The 14,162-nt window shown below is 41.0% G+C and overlaps 1 protein-coding gene across 1 annotated transcript in view; it reads left to right on the forward strand.

Moving 5' to 3' along the window:
* The window catches only part of PLCG2 (phospholipase C gamma 2), a 177,732-nt gene extending 171,175 nt beyond the window's left edge, over positions 1-6,557 (forward strand). The window contains exons 31-32 of the mRNA XM_008064981.2: positions 5,154-5,338; positions 6,070-6,557. Coding sequence (XP_008063172.1) covers positions 5,154-5,338; positions 6,070-6,112 — 228 coding nt within the window. The 3' untranslated portion in view covers positions 6,113-6,557. The remainder of the gene's footprint in view (positions 1-5,153; positions 5,339-6,069) is intronic.
* Positions 6,558-14,162: the final 7,605 nt, after the last annotated feature.

The raw sequence follows: 14,162 nt of genomic DNA on the forward strand, positions 1-14,162 counted from the left end.
TAGCCAGAATTACAGGCATGCGCTACCATGCCCGGCTGATTTTTTGATTTACTGTAGAGATGAGGTCACAAACCCGCGGGCTCAGGCAATCCACTCACCTCAGCCTCCCAAAGGTGCTGAGCCACTGAGCCCGGCTCATAACTAGATTTAGAAGAGAAAAGTGCTTACCTTAAAACTTCACAGAGCAAGGTCTGAAAATGCATGCCCTAAGTATTCATCTTAAGAACTTTTTGAACACCAATAAAAGAAACTAATAGAAAAGAAGAAACAAAACAAAAAAGTCAATTGAATTACACAAAACAAGTAAAATTAATAGAAAAAACCAAATGCTTGTTTATCAAAAAGATAAACTCTTTGCCTATTTAATAAAGTAACAAAGTAAGAGCAGAAACATGCAAGAGTAAATATTGGAAAGGAGATTGAACCCCAAATAATAACGTATAACAAATGAGTCATTGCCAAAAATATTGTAAATGGGCTAAAATTGTTCTGAGAAGCATAGAAAAGTTAGAGACAATAAGTCCTATAGAAGATACTTGAAGGGTGATAAACCACCTATCCGATAAAACAGGAATCAGATCTACATGGTTTTAGAGGTGAGTTCTTTCTGAAGTTAAAGAAATGTTCAACCTCGCTAATCATCAAGGAGATGCAAATTAAAACAACACTGAGATACCACTTAACTCCGGTCAGAATGGCCATTATCAATAACTCAAAAAATAACAGATGCTGGGGAGGATGTGGTGAAAAGGGAACACTTCTACACTGTTGGTGGGAGTGTAAACTAGTGTAGCCTCTGTGGAAATCAGTGTGGCGATTCCTAAAAGCTCTAAAAATCGACCTTCCATATGACACTGCAATCCCCCTGCTGGGAATATATCCTGAAGAACTCAAATCGCTCTATAAAAAAGATACCTACACACGTATGTTTATCTCAGCATTGTTCACAATAGCAAGATCATGGAACGAACCATGCTGTCCATCAAAAGAGGACTGGATTAAAAAAATGTGGTACATATACACAATGGAATATTATGCAGTCATAAAAAAGAACAAAATCATGAATTTTGCAGCAACCTGGATGGAATTGGAGTTTATAATACTGAGTGATCTCTCACAGAAACAAAGATCTGAGTATCACATGTTCTCACTCATAAGTGAACCTTGAACAACTATTGTAATACTATAAGAAAAGAATTGATAGTGGCGGGAAACTGGGTGGGGGGCAGGGAGGGGAAGGGAGGTGGGATTAACGGTAGTTGATATCTGTCTGGGGACGGGGGGCACACCTCATCAACAAGAGTACCTGCACAACGCATATTTGTATACCTAACCCTTAACTGTACCCCACAATTTTAAAATAAAAAATGTTAACAAAAGAACATAATGCGAATTTTACTCCATTGAAGTCAATAGAAAAATGTAAATGCTCCAATTGTCTTGAAGCTATATAACTTTCATATCAAAAACTGGAGCAAGATAGTACTCCTAGTTCTCTCTCTCCCCCATAGATCAATATCACATATGAATACAAATGTTAAACTTCTAAAAGAATGAGTAAATAATTCCTAGTTACTTACTAGAAGAGCAATGTATAACAACTAAATTTCTGTTTCAGGAATGCAAAGGTGGTTTAACACTGGTTCATTTAGTAACAAATTAAGTGTCAGAAAATCATAAACTACTAGATGCCACAAACATAACCAGCCAAATGAAATACTCATAAATTATGGAAAAAATAAAATTATCTCTCTTCACAAATTATAATTATATGGCTTTAAAAATAGGAAGCCTAATTTTTTTTTTTATAAAGACATGCGGTACAATTCAGGGTTAGGTATACAAACGTTGATTATGCAGGTACCCTTGTTGATGAGGTATGAAAGACTAATTTTAAGGATACTGATGTTTATTTGTCTTGTACTTATTAAGTCTAACCACTTCTATTTTATTTTATTTTTCTATTTTTTGAGTTGGGGTTTCACTCTGTCATCCAAGCTGGAGTGCAGTGGCACAATCACAGCTTACTACAACCTCAATCTTCTGGGCTTAGGTGATCCTTCTGCCTCCGCCTCCCAAGTAACTGGGATAATGGACACATGCCCCCATGTCCAGCTAATTTTTAAATCTTTTTGTAGAAGAGGAGGTCTCGTTATGTTGCCTAGGCTGATCTTGAACTCCTGGCTCAAGCAATCTTTCTGCCTCAGCCTCCCAAAGTCCTGGGATTACAGGCATGAGCCACCATGCCTAGCCTACTTCTCTCTTTTTAGAAATAGCAAATGGAAATGTGGGACGGGAGGCAGGGACAGATGAGAAATCCCATTTATGATACTGACAAAAACTAACACATTTAAGAGTAATTTAAATGAGAAAGATATAGGGCTTATATAAAGAAAAGTATAAAATCTTACTGAAAGATATAAAACAACATATGAACAAGTGGACATTTACTTCAATACTTCCAAAATTAATGTTTGGTTGGAATCAGAGGTATTGGTATAAACCCAACACACACAGACAAATAAGTAGATTCAGAAATAAGTCTGCATATGTTTGCATATGTTACTCTACATACATATATATCTTAGCTCTATCTGCTGAGAGAGCCTAGAACCAGTGATACCCCAGTAACAATGAGCCTAACGCAGATACTGCTTTCTAAATATTTATTATTTAACAATGAAAGAAATCAGGGCTCTTTAGACAAGCAGTTGATTCCAGAGTTGGAATGAAGTATACAATGAGACTGGAGCATCTTAAAGTTCTGGTAAATAAAGAAGTCACAGTACCAGCTGTTATCCTGGGAGATGTCTATGATGTTTTGTCAGGTCATTAAAGCAGGGGGAAAAAAACAACCAAAAAACTCAAAAACTTGCAGAGCAAACTTTGGTATGAGTCCATGTTTTTCTTTTCCTTTTTCTTTTTTTCTTTTTTCTTTTTGAGTTGTAGTCTCACTGTCACCCAGACTGGAGTGGTCGCTCCCGGCCACCGCAGCCTCGACCTGCTGGACTCTGGCGATCCTTCCGCCTCAGCCTTCCAGGTAGCTGGAACTACAGGTGCACGCTACCACGCCTGGCTAATTTTTTTGGATTTATTGTAGAGATGAGGTCTCACCTGCCCAGGCGGGTCTCGAACCCACAGGCTCAGGCAATCCACTCACCTCAGTCTCCCAAAGGTGCGGGATTACTGGCTGAGCCACCAAGCCCGGCTTCCATGTTTTTCTAAAAGTAAGTGACAAAAGGATCCTGTTTATGCATATAGATGCAAATTTTTGTAGTACAGCAGTCCCCCATCAGTGAGAGAGGAGTGCGCAAACTGACCTACTGAGAAACCAACCTTCACACAGTAGTCTGTGATCTAAAATGATATGTTTTACCCTCTGTGCTGAAATCCAAGCTCCCTACCCTGAGAGGGATTTTCTTCCCCAGCCCTTAGTATAATGGAAAGGAAATTTTGGCTCCCATAACTGAGAAATTTAGGGCCAGGGCTTGTTTCAGTCATGGCTGAATCCAAGTGCTCACTCCATGGCTGTTTTCTTCTTTTTATGATCTCATTCTCAACTTTCTCAACATGATCATGTTGAAATGACAGGACCACTAGCAACTGGACACATGTACTCTCTCAGCTGTTCTCAAGAAAAGAAACTGTCTTTATACCAAGAGCACCAGCAAGAACCCCATGGATGCTTCTAGTTGGCCTTGCTGGGGTCACATTCCCAGAGGTGATGCTAGTAATGAATAAGATATTATTCCTGGCTAGAAGGGAGTTACTTGCCCATCCCTGGGGGGTGTAATTGATGGTACTGAGGCTTGTTTTTTTGGTAACAACTTTGAAATACAATTCATATACCACATGATCACCCATTTAATATGTACAATTAAATGGGTTCTAGTATATTCAGAGTTGTGCAGCCATCACTACAATAAATTTGAGAACATTTCCATCACCCCAAAAAGAAACCTCATGTTCTCTAGTCATCACCACTCACTTCATACCCCCAGCCCCTGGTGACCATTAATCGACTTTCTTTCTGAGTTTGCTTGTTCTGGACATTTCCAGAATTATCTTTTGGAGGGTGGGCCCCTGATAGTACGGCCTTCCCCTGCTAGATAAGTGTTCTAGGAATCCATCAGCATCAGTATACCAGCTAGCATTGTGAGAGGCTGTGTTCAGTAAATTTTTATTTGGAGATTCTTTCGATGCGTTTGCCCATTTCATGATGGGTGATTTATGAGCACACCTGCCCACACAGTACTGGGTGTTCCTCAGTTTTTGACCAAAACCAGCATGACCCCGGTGCCTCACCCTCCCTATCTACTTGATCTTGCCCCGAATGACTTATTTTGTTTCCCTGAATGAACAAAAAAATTCTTCAAAGGGAAGTGCTCTGCCGATGTGGAAGAGATGAAACAAAAAATGGCGGAAGCACTAAAAGGCATCAAAATGGATGAGTTCAAAAACTGTTTTGAGCAGTAGAAAAAGCATCTCGATAGATGTATGGCATCAAATGGAGTGTACTTTGAAGGTGACTGAAGTTTAACCATGTAAGAATAAATACACAATTTTTAATCAATAAATTCCGTTTTTTTGGATCCCCCTTGAAAATGGCATCATGCAATATGTGATCTTTTAGAACTGCATTCTTCTACTGAGCATGATGTTTTCAGGGTTCATTCATGTTGCAGCCTGTTACCTTGCCTTTTAAGGCCCTTATAAGATCTTAAATTATCTGCCTCCTGCTTACCTCTCTGTCCTCATATTGTGCTGTTTTATCCCTCATCTGCTGGGTTCTGTTTTAAACATGCAGCTGCTCAGACACCTTTGCACTTAGATACAGGCCAGAGTGTGATGCAGATCATGGGAAAACTGGATTCAATTAAGAAATAGGACCCACAGGCAATGCGTTTGTTATTATAGTATTTCACCATAAAGCAACATTGTAAAGACCAAGAATTGTATAAACTGCTTGCTTCCTATACAGTAAATAATTGTGAGCTTTATCTTTGGTTAAAATTGGGCCTGGCTTTTTTGGGATAATCCCAGCTGCAAAACTTTGGCCCCGTGCCTTCTTCAGGCACCGTTGTGAGATGCCATGTTTCACATTTTGATTTGGAAGATAAGGTCACCCCATGGTTCTCTCCTTTACTCTGCAGGAGTGTGAAGAAGAACTTTACTCTTCCTGCCGGCAGCTGCGGAGGCGGCAAGAAGAGCTGAACAACCAGCTCTTTCTGTATGACACACACCAGAACTTGCGCAATGCCAACCGGGACGCCCTGGTGAAAGAGTTCAATGTCAATGAGAACCAGCTCCAGTTGTACCAGGAGAAATGCAACCGGAGGTTGGTCAGCCTCCCTTCACCTGCAAGTCCTCGAGGGTTTCTAGGCACAGTGGCATTGGGCACCTGGGGACAGGCTTCTGCAAAACCCTCAAGCTGCTTTCTTCAGAAATCCTGCAGTACCCTTGACTTTAGATCTCTTTGCTCTATACATTAACCTATAGTAGTACCTTAAGCACCTGCCACTTCCCTAAGTAGAACGGCTTCCTTTAAAAGGAAATGTTAGAGTGAAAATAAACTATGGTCACTCATCTTTAGGGAGCCCTTATTGAGTCCCCAAGAATGGACTGGTCCAATGGTTCTAGACTATGTCCCCCACAAGGATGCTTCTAATGTGGTACAGGCATGTTCTAGGGGGAGAGTGAGACAGCCAGGATGTCTACTGTTTCACAATGTTTCAGATAGTCCCAGTAGCAAGAAATTATCGTGACAGAAATGCTAACAGTAGCCACCAACAAGAGTCACTGTGCTGAACTCACAACCCATGTTATTCTCACTTAATCTTTGTATCAACCTACAGAGTACTTCTTACCCTATTTTACTAATGAGAAGATTTAACTCCTCTGAGTCTCAGTGTCTTACCATGAGTCCAGAGCCCGCCTCTCTGACATTCAACTCTGTACTATCTGGCCATGAATGGCCCACAAATGTGTGGACAGAGGAATGTTACAAAGTTCAGCACACAGCCCGTTTCTCATGCCTCGCTGATAATGATGAAATCTGCTTTATTTCAGATTAAGGGAGAAGAGAGTCAGCAACAGCAAGTTTTACTCATAGAAGCCAGGGTACATGTGTAAGGGTGTTGTGTGTGTGTGCGTGTGTGTTTGTATGTAGAAGAATGTGCTCTATTTACACCCTGGGAAGACTCTAATCAGTGACATCATCCTTTCATCAAGCCTGCCATCAAGATGACATTTCTGAAGAAGACCCAACTGGCATGAGTTGGGGTGATTTCCTGCTAATTTTTCATCTTGGACAACCTTCTTAACTTATAGTCTCTATGGAGGATCCCTAAAACATGTTCCTCGTTTTTGGTCTTTCATGTTCCAAACCTCATTGAATAAAAGCAATGGAAGTCTCGATCATTTCAACCTTCTGTGCACAACCTGTACAGTGAACAGGATTTCTTTTCTGGCCCAAAAGATTCTGCCTCTAATGACCCAGGTGATTGACTTCCATGGAAGATGAGCCAGAAATGTAAGGAACAAATCCATTACATTCTAGAAGGCAAACAGTTCCACAATTAAAGTCATCAGATTCCATAGGGCTCAAGGAGGCACTGTGCCCCTTGTCAGTGGGCTCAGCTCAATACCTGTCAACTACTACTGGCTGGCTGACTGACTAGACAACCTCTTGCATGGACCTGCTGCAATCCACAAGAAGTGGTGAGGTGATGGAATCTGTTTATTAAGACCATTTCTAATTAATGGTAGAGGCTTGCTTTGTGACTAGAGTTATTGGGGATGGGGCTGGAAATCTTGGGGCCTCCATTTTAAAAAGTCTGTCAGAGAGGCTGGAGCCCTGCTGCTGGCTCTGCCAGCTTCTCACATGCCCCTGCTCTGCCTGCTGCTGGGAGGCTCTGGTCCACTCATCCCCCCATGGCACCAATGAACTGGCTAGGAGGCCACTGGGATGGCCCTCAGTCGACAGCTCTCGAAAGAAAGTAGGTCAGCTGTTGGTTTAAAGAGGCAGATGAGCGTTAGGCTTATGGGGGGATTTCTGTGGGTACCCAATTTTCTGGAACAGTGAGCTAAACTTTAATGGCCTAAGTGTTAAAATGTGACAGAAAATCTCCAATGCAGCTGTCTGTCAAGGGGAAAGCCCACCTAGTTCATGATAATACATGTGGTTGTGGTTGACTAGGACTTGTCACTGCTGAACCTTGAGGTGAAATTCCATTGATTTAATACAGTTTTTGATAAGAGAGGATGGTGTTGGGGGGTTGATCAGTAGAGACACAACTTCTCACTCAGTGGATTGAGAACTGATTTAGGGGAAAATGTGTGTAGCCGTGAAAAGCAATGACTGTGGTGGGGAGAAACCAACCAGCAGTGGATGCTTTATGTGAATGGAATGGGGTCCTGGAAACTCATTTCTGACCCTCTGCTGGTTATCCCCAATGCCAGGCTTAGCTGTCTTGCTATAGAGCAAGATGAAACAGGCTCTATCTGACCCAAAGTTTCATTCCTCAGAAACTTATTGAACACTTTCATATGCCAAGCATGGTGCCAAGGTTTGGGGGTGTAATGTTTAAAAAATAAAAAGCTATGAGTCTCATGGACCATCTTATCTCCATCCATGAGCTCCTGAAAGAAAAGCATTTACCTTCCCTGAAGCCAGGAATACAGATAATAGCAGTCTGGCCAAGGCAGGCCTGTTACCTGGTGACATCATGTTAGTTATTCTTTCCAATTGGGAGTCGCTACTTTACTTGGTAGTCAGTAGCTAAGGGAAGATATTCCTCATAGTAGCAGGTGTTCAAAGCAACTTTCAAGAATGGTTGGGTTAAAAGGGCACTGAGTTGAATGCTGCGGGCACTTAGTAGCCAGGGCCCCATTAGGCGTTGGCCAAGTAGCCACCAGAGCCTAATTATTGCACATGCAATGCCCCCAACCACTTTGAGCTCTATCATGATCTCTACACAGTAGAGCGCAGCAGTGCTGTTATTATCTCCTTTCAGCTCCTGACTTCACTGTATTGTAAAGCCCAAGTGCTAAGGCCTGCATTCTCTTTCAGCTTAGAATGGATTTTTTTGCTACTCTATCAAAGAAATAGAGAAATGGCAGAATAGGAGGCAGAAGTTAAGCATCTCTTCAATGACTGCTGTGTAAAATCCATATGCAGCCAAAGAGCAGGCAGAGGATTATAACAAACAGTACTGAGAAGAACCCTCTGCCTAAAACTGTCTCCTTCTGGTGCTACAACAGCTTGAATCCACCATTAAAAAGTATTTGCTTGGTTCTTCCACCTTGCCCTTAACAGAGTAACACATTAACCGGGTATGGTGGCTCATGTCTGTAATCCCAGCACTTTGGGAGGCAGAGGCAAGACGATTGCCTGAGACTAGGAGTTTGAGACCAGCCTGGGCAACTTGTTGAGAGCTCGTCTCTACAATAAATAAAAAAATTAGCTTGGTGTGGTGGCATGCGCCTGTAGTTCCAGCTATTTGGAAGGCTGAGGCCGAAGGATCACCTGAGCCCAGCAAGGTCCTGATTGCCTGAGCCCAGGCAGTGGTGGTCATGAGTGTGCCACTGCACTCCAGCCTGGGTGACAGAGTGAGACTGAATCAAAATAAAATAAAATAATAATAATAAGGTAACACATTAATCTGATTCTTGGTAGTGTTAGGGGCTAAGTCGATTCTCTCAGGAAAGACACAGATGATATCGTGGCTCTTCTAAGAATCTGTTTGATGCCACATAACCTAAATATCTAGCTGAGATGCACGTATTACATGACTGTTAAAGCACAGGCAGTTTGAGCACAAGCAGAAGAGTAATTGGAACATCCTGAAAGATGGCAGCTGCATTGATGGATCGAAACCATGACGGTGTATGTGTTACATTGTTTGTATTCACCATTTCTCTAAGTGTATTATGTGGAATACTGGTTATTGCTTGGAAAAATAAAGTAGGAAGTCTGGTTAGGTCTTTCGAGTTTGAGAAATTTAGGTTATGCAAAGTTAAATAATTTCTTCACTGTGATACTTGGACGTGCAAGAGCATAGATCATGTTTTTCAGATTTGATCTCAGAATCCTTTTGCCATACATGTCTCATGGACTTGTGTACAGTGGAATACATTGATGACCTGCTGCTCCATTAAGAAGGCAGCCAGACAACATGATCTAATAATGTATATGCTTTGTGACCTAGTTAAAATCTAAATGTAAGCCACCAAGGCCAATGGTATTTAAACTGAACTAGTCCTACCCCTGGGAGTATCCCAGAACTTTCAAATGTATACGCAGGCTAGAGTACTTTCAGGGGATCATTTTTCAGATACCCTACTATTGTGTTCCTTCCTAAGACTCGTCTGCCCAAGAAAATGCCCTTATTTCACCTTACAAAAGAAAGTATAGCTTTGCCCTTCAGTTTCAATGTAGAGCATACCTCAAGGTGTACAATTCAAAATATAGGTGCTTGAAAAGTGAATGACTTAATTACAGTGTACAAATACCTTTGTAAATCTGGTGGTTCCCAATTCTTTGCTTTCAACAAAATGGAAGGAACACCCGGTAGATTTCTGAGTCTTTCAGCATGTAATTACAAGGCAGTTGAAAGAATTCAGTGATCCTGCTATTGTAAGACATATTCTGTGCCCACTGACTTACCACATAAGCAAGGATCATCACCTCCATAAGTGAAATTGAACAGAGAGAATGGAATTAATGATATTAATCCACGGATAGATAGAATAATCAGGGGGAGGGACCCCTCTTCATCTTGTTAAGTGATACATTTCCAATGAAGTCTTACTATGTTTAATAATTTATTAACATTTGTACTATGTATTCATTAAGCTCAATTCAGCAATTTTTGAAAAGGCGTAGAGCCTATGATTATAGGATATTATATAACTTTTGTTACAGAGATAAAATTAAACAATATAAAAGCCAAACATTTTAGGTTAGAATTTTGAGGGAGGAGTAGTATGAAAATACCAAGAATAAAAGGAAAATGGGCATTTTCTACTATTAAAAATTGCCTTGTTCCAGCTAAGTTTCTTTCTTTCTTTCTTTCTTTTTTTTGAGTTGGAATCTCACTCCGTCGCCCAGGTTGGAGTGCAGTGGCATGCTCACAGCCACCCCAGCGTCGACCCGCTGGACTTGGGCAATCCTTCCGCCTCAGCCTTCCAAGTAGCCGGAACTACAGGTGCTACCATGCCTGGCTGATGTTTTGATTTATTGTAGAGATGAGGGCTTGCCAAGTTGCCCAGCTGTTCTCAATCCCGTGGGCTCAGGCAATCCCCTCACCTTGGACTCCCAAAGTGCTGGGATTATAGGCTTGAGCCACCACGCCTGACCCATGTAATTTTCAAAAGGATGATAGTATCTATCATATAACTATTCTATTTAGAGCCTCTTGGCTAAATTTAAAAAGGAATGTAACAGTTTTATTTTAAGACGCAGTACCTACAATATGCCAGGACTTATATCCTTTGTAACTATTTACGATGAAAAATTTTAGATGTCAATTTGGAAGTGTGCAAGGGGATACAGAGATTTTCAAAATTCATTTCAGAAGTTATCTGAGCATAAAATTCTAAGATCATCGATGTAGGGCCACTAAGTGATGAACTCTATTTGGAAGCGAGAAGAATGGCTATGAGGGGACTTAACCCTTTTAGCTTCAAGGGAATGTAACTTAACCTTCAACCTGTGCAACAGTTAACTTTTTGGATGCAACCCAAAGCCATATTCTAACCAACAAAAATTTAATAAGAAGATTCATATATATGCAGAATTTTAAATTGGCATTTAAAAAATACTCAGTGATTTGTCCCAGGTTTTAATTTTCAAAATATTTTATTTTTGAAGAGCGAGAGTCCACAGTGATCCTGTTTCTCTCAGAAATTTCCACATTTCTTCTTCTTCTTCTTCCTTCTTCTGACAAGGTTTCACTCCAACCACAGCTCAACACAACCTCAAACTCCTGGACTCAAGCCATCCTTCTGCCTCAGCCTCCTGAGTAGCTGGGACCATAGGTATACACCACCAGGCCTGGCTAATTTTTCTAATTTTTGTAGAGACAGGGTTTCGCTTTGTTGCCCAGGCTGGTCTGGAACACTTGGCCTCAAGCAATCCTCCTGCCTCAGCCTCCCAAAGTGCTGAGATTACAGGCATGAACCATTGTGCCTTATTTTTTATTTTCCAACAGGCTTTAAAAAGCTGCATTTTTATACTGGTGTTTCATTATTAAAGCTTAATTTATTTTTTATATAAATAGTGTGTGCTAGGCTGGGTGCAGTGGCTCACACCTATAATCCCAGCACTTTGGGAGGCCGAGATGAGAGGATTGCCTGAGCCCACAGGTTCGAGACCAGCCTGGGTAACATGGCAAGACCTTATTGTTACAATAAACCAAGAAAAAATTAGCTGGGCATGGTGGCACGTGCCTGCGGTTCCAGCTAGTTGGAAGGCTGAGGCAGAAGGATCGCCTGAGTCCAGCAGGTCTAGGCTGCAGTGGTCATGAGCATACCACTGCACTCCAGCCTGGGCAACAGAGTGAGACTCCAACTCAAAAAAAAGAAAAATAGTATGTGCTGTGTGTACATAGAGAATTATGTGAAGGAGTCATACAGTTGTAGGCCGTTATTAATGTGAAAATTAAACAGCTGTATCACATTTAAAAAAAAAATTTGATCTGGATGAATACAGCAATCTGCCTAGATTTTTTTTTAACTTCTATTCACTTTTTATGCTCTCAAATAAAAGTAACTTTAACCATGAGATAGGTGCAGTTAAAATCCTTTTTTTTTTTTGAGTTGGAGTCTCACTCTGTTGCCTAGACTGGAGTGGCATGTTCACGGCCACCACAGCCTTGAGCAGCTGGTCTCAGGTGATCCTTCCACCTCAACTTTTCAGGTAGTTGAAACTATAGGTGCGTGCCACTATGCCTGGCTAATTTTTTGTTTACTGTAGAGATGAGGTCTCACCAAGTTGCCCAGGCTGGTCTCAAACCTGTGGGCTCAGGCAATCCTCTCACTTTGACCTCCCAAATTGCTGGGATTATAGGCATGAGCCACTGTGCCCAGCTCAAAATTCTTTTTTAAAAAATGTTTTTCAGTCCTATTTATCACTTTTCTGTAGGTAACGGGTCTGTCTTACCTTCTGTAAAAACTCATTCTGTAGAAACCCAAGTTTATAAAATCAATACATGACTACTCTTCCGTTTACCCATTTTTAGAAGAATGATTACTGCTGGAAGGAGTAGTGAGGTTATTGTAAGCCCTGTATTTCTCAGCTAAGTGACAGGGTACACTAGATGGCAACCACTGTATTTCTTGCCAGCAGTCTCTGGTTCACAGGACACCATGTTGTGTATATCCTGCTCCCAACTCAGTCACCAATGACTGGATTAGTCACTGTGGTCCAGAATCTTAGGAAGAGGCTGTGATGAACCTCTGCGTTAGAAGATGAACAAGGAGGGGAAAAAGCAAAGAGGAAATTAGAACTGCGAAATGATCACCTTTAAAAATGGATACAACCATAATTCTCAAAGATATAAAGTGAACATATGTCCAAAATTATACTTAACTCATTAATGAACAAAGAATCAATAAAATGTTCCAGTTGGTCCAAAGGACAATTCAAAGAACAATATACATACAGAATAGGCTACCAGGTGCCCACATTTTTGGAGTCCATAGGGTCTCTACCTTTTTTTTTTTGAGTTGGAGTCTCACTCTGTCTCCCAGACTGGAGTGCAGTGGCACGCTCCCGGCCACCGCAGCCTTGACCTGCTGGGTTCCGGCGATCCTTTCGCCTCAGCCTTCCAAGTAGCTGGAACTACAAGTGCGCGCTACCACACCTGGCTAATTTTTTTGATTTATTTTAGAGATGAGGTCTCGCCAAGTTGGCCAGGCGGGTCTTGAACCCACGGGCTCAGGCAATTCACTCACCTTGGCCTCCCAAAGTGCAGGATTACAGGTTGAGCCACCAAGCCCAGCCAGGTCTCTACCTTTTATTGTCTGAGTAATTCAAATAATTCAAATGATTCCTGTCCATAGAGATGTAAATCATGTCCTTTGGCAAGTCAGTTGATCATTGCCTTGTGGATACTGACCACTGGTTTCACATCTATTAAATTTATTTCAGCATCACCGATGGACGTGAAATCTGACCCCACCCATATGCCGCCCACAAAAATCAAGTTTAGTTAGATTATAGATTAAAATGTGAAAGATAAACCAGTATGTCAAGAAGGTCTTCACAACTTTGGAGTAGAGAAAGGTTACTTAAACAAAACAGCAAAAGCACTAACCCCGGATGAAGACTGCTAAATTTGACTCCACAAAGTTCAGCACTATGCTTATCAAAAGACACAATCAGAGGAGTGAAAAAGCATGCCACAGAGTGGAAGAAAACATTTGCAATAACATATCTGACAAAGGGTCTCAGCCATAATATAACTCTACTTACAAGCCAATAAGACAATCTAGCAGAGAATATTTAGTCGATGAGCACCTCACAAGAGTACATCCATATGACTGATAAGCATATGTAAAAATGCTCATTCACTGTTCACAAGGGGAAAATGCAAGTTAAAACCACAAGATATCACTACACACTTATTAGAGTGACAAAATTTAGAAGTCTAATGATACCAAGTTTTTGGCAAGAATGTAGAACACCCAGGACACTGGTTGGATAAATTGGAACAAAACTACAATGTAAAAATGTTTTGTTTTGTTTTTTTTTAAACCAAATTTAAATATATTCACACCCTATGACCTAGCAATTCCACCTCTAAATAATACCTAATATAAGAGCATACGTATGTGCACCAAAAGACATATATAAGAGTGTTCTTAGTTACTGCTATTCACAATAGGGAAAAACTGAAGAGCCCTAAATGTCTATCTCCTGAAGAGTTGATAAATTATGTGTATTTGTGCAATGGAGCACTATACAGCAATGACTAATGACTGAGCTATGATTACATGTAGCTACACAGATCTCACAAATACATGTTGACTGTAAAGAAGCCTCCCCACACACGTAGCAAAGGAAAAAAGTAGGATACAAATGAGAGAGACATAGAGATAATATGTGGGATAAGCGTAAGATGGAATAGTATAAGGAGGTGAATGGAGCGGGGCACAGC

This window comes from Carlito syrichta, unplaced genomic scaffold (genome assembly GCF_000164805.1).
Source record: "Carlito syrichta isolate Samal-C Ts95f unplaced genomic scaffold, Tarsius_syrichta-2.0.1 Scaffold308119, whole genome shotgun sequence".
In the NCBI taxonomy this organism is placed as follows: Eukaryota; Metazoa; Chordata; class Mammalia; order Primates; family Tarsiidae; genus Carlito; species Carlito syrichta.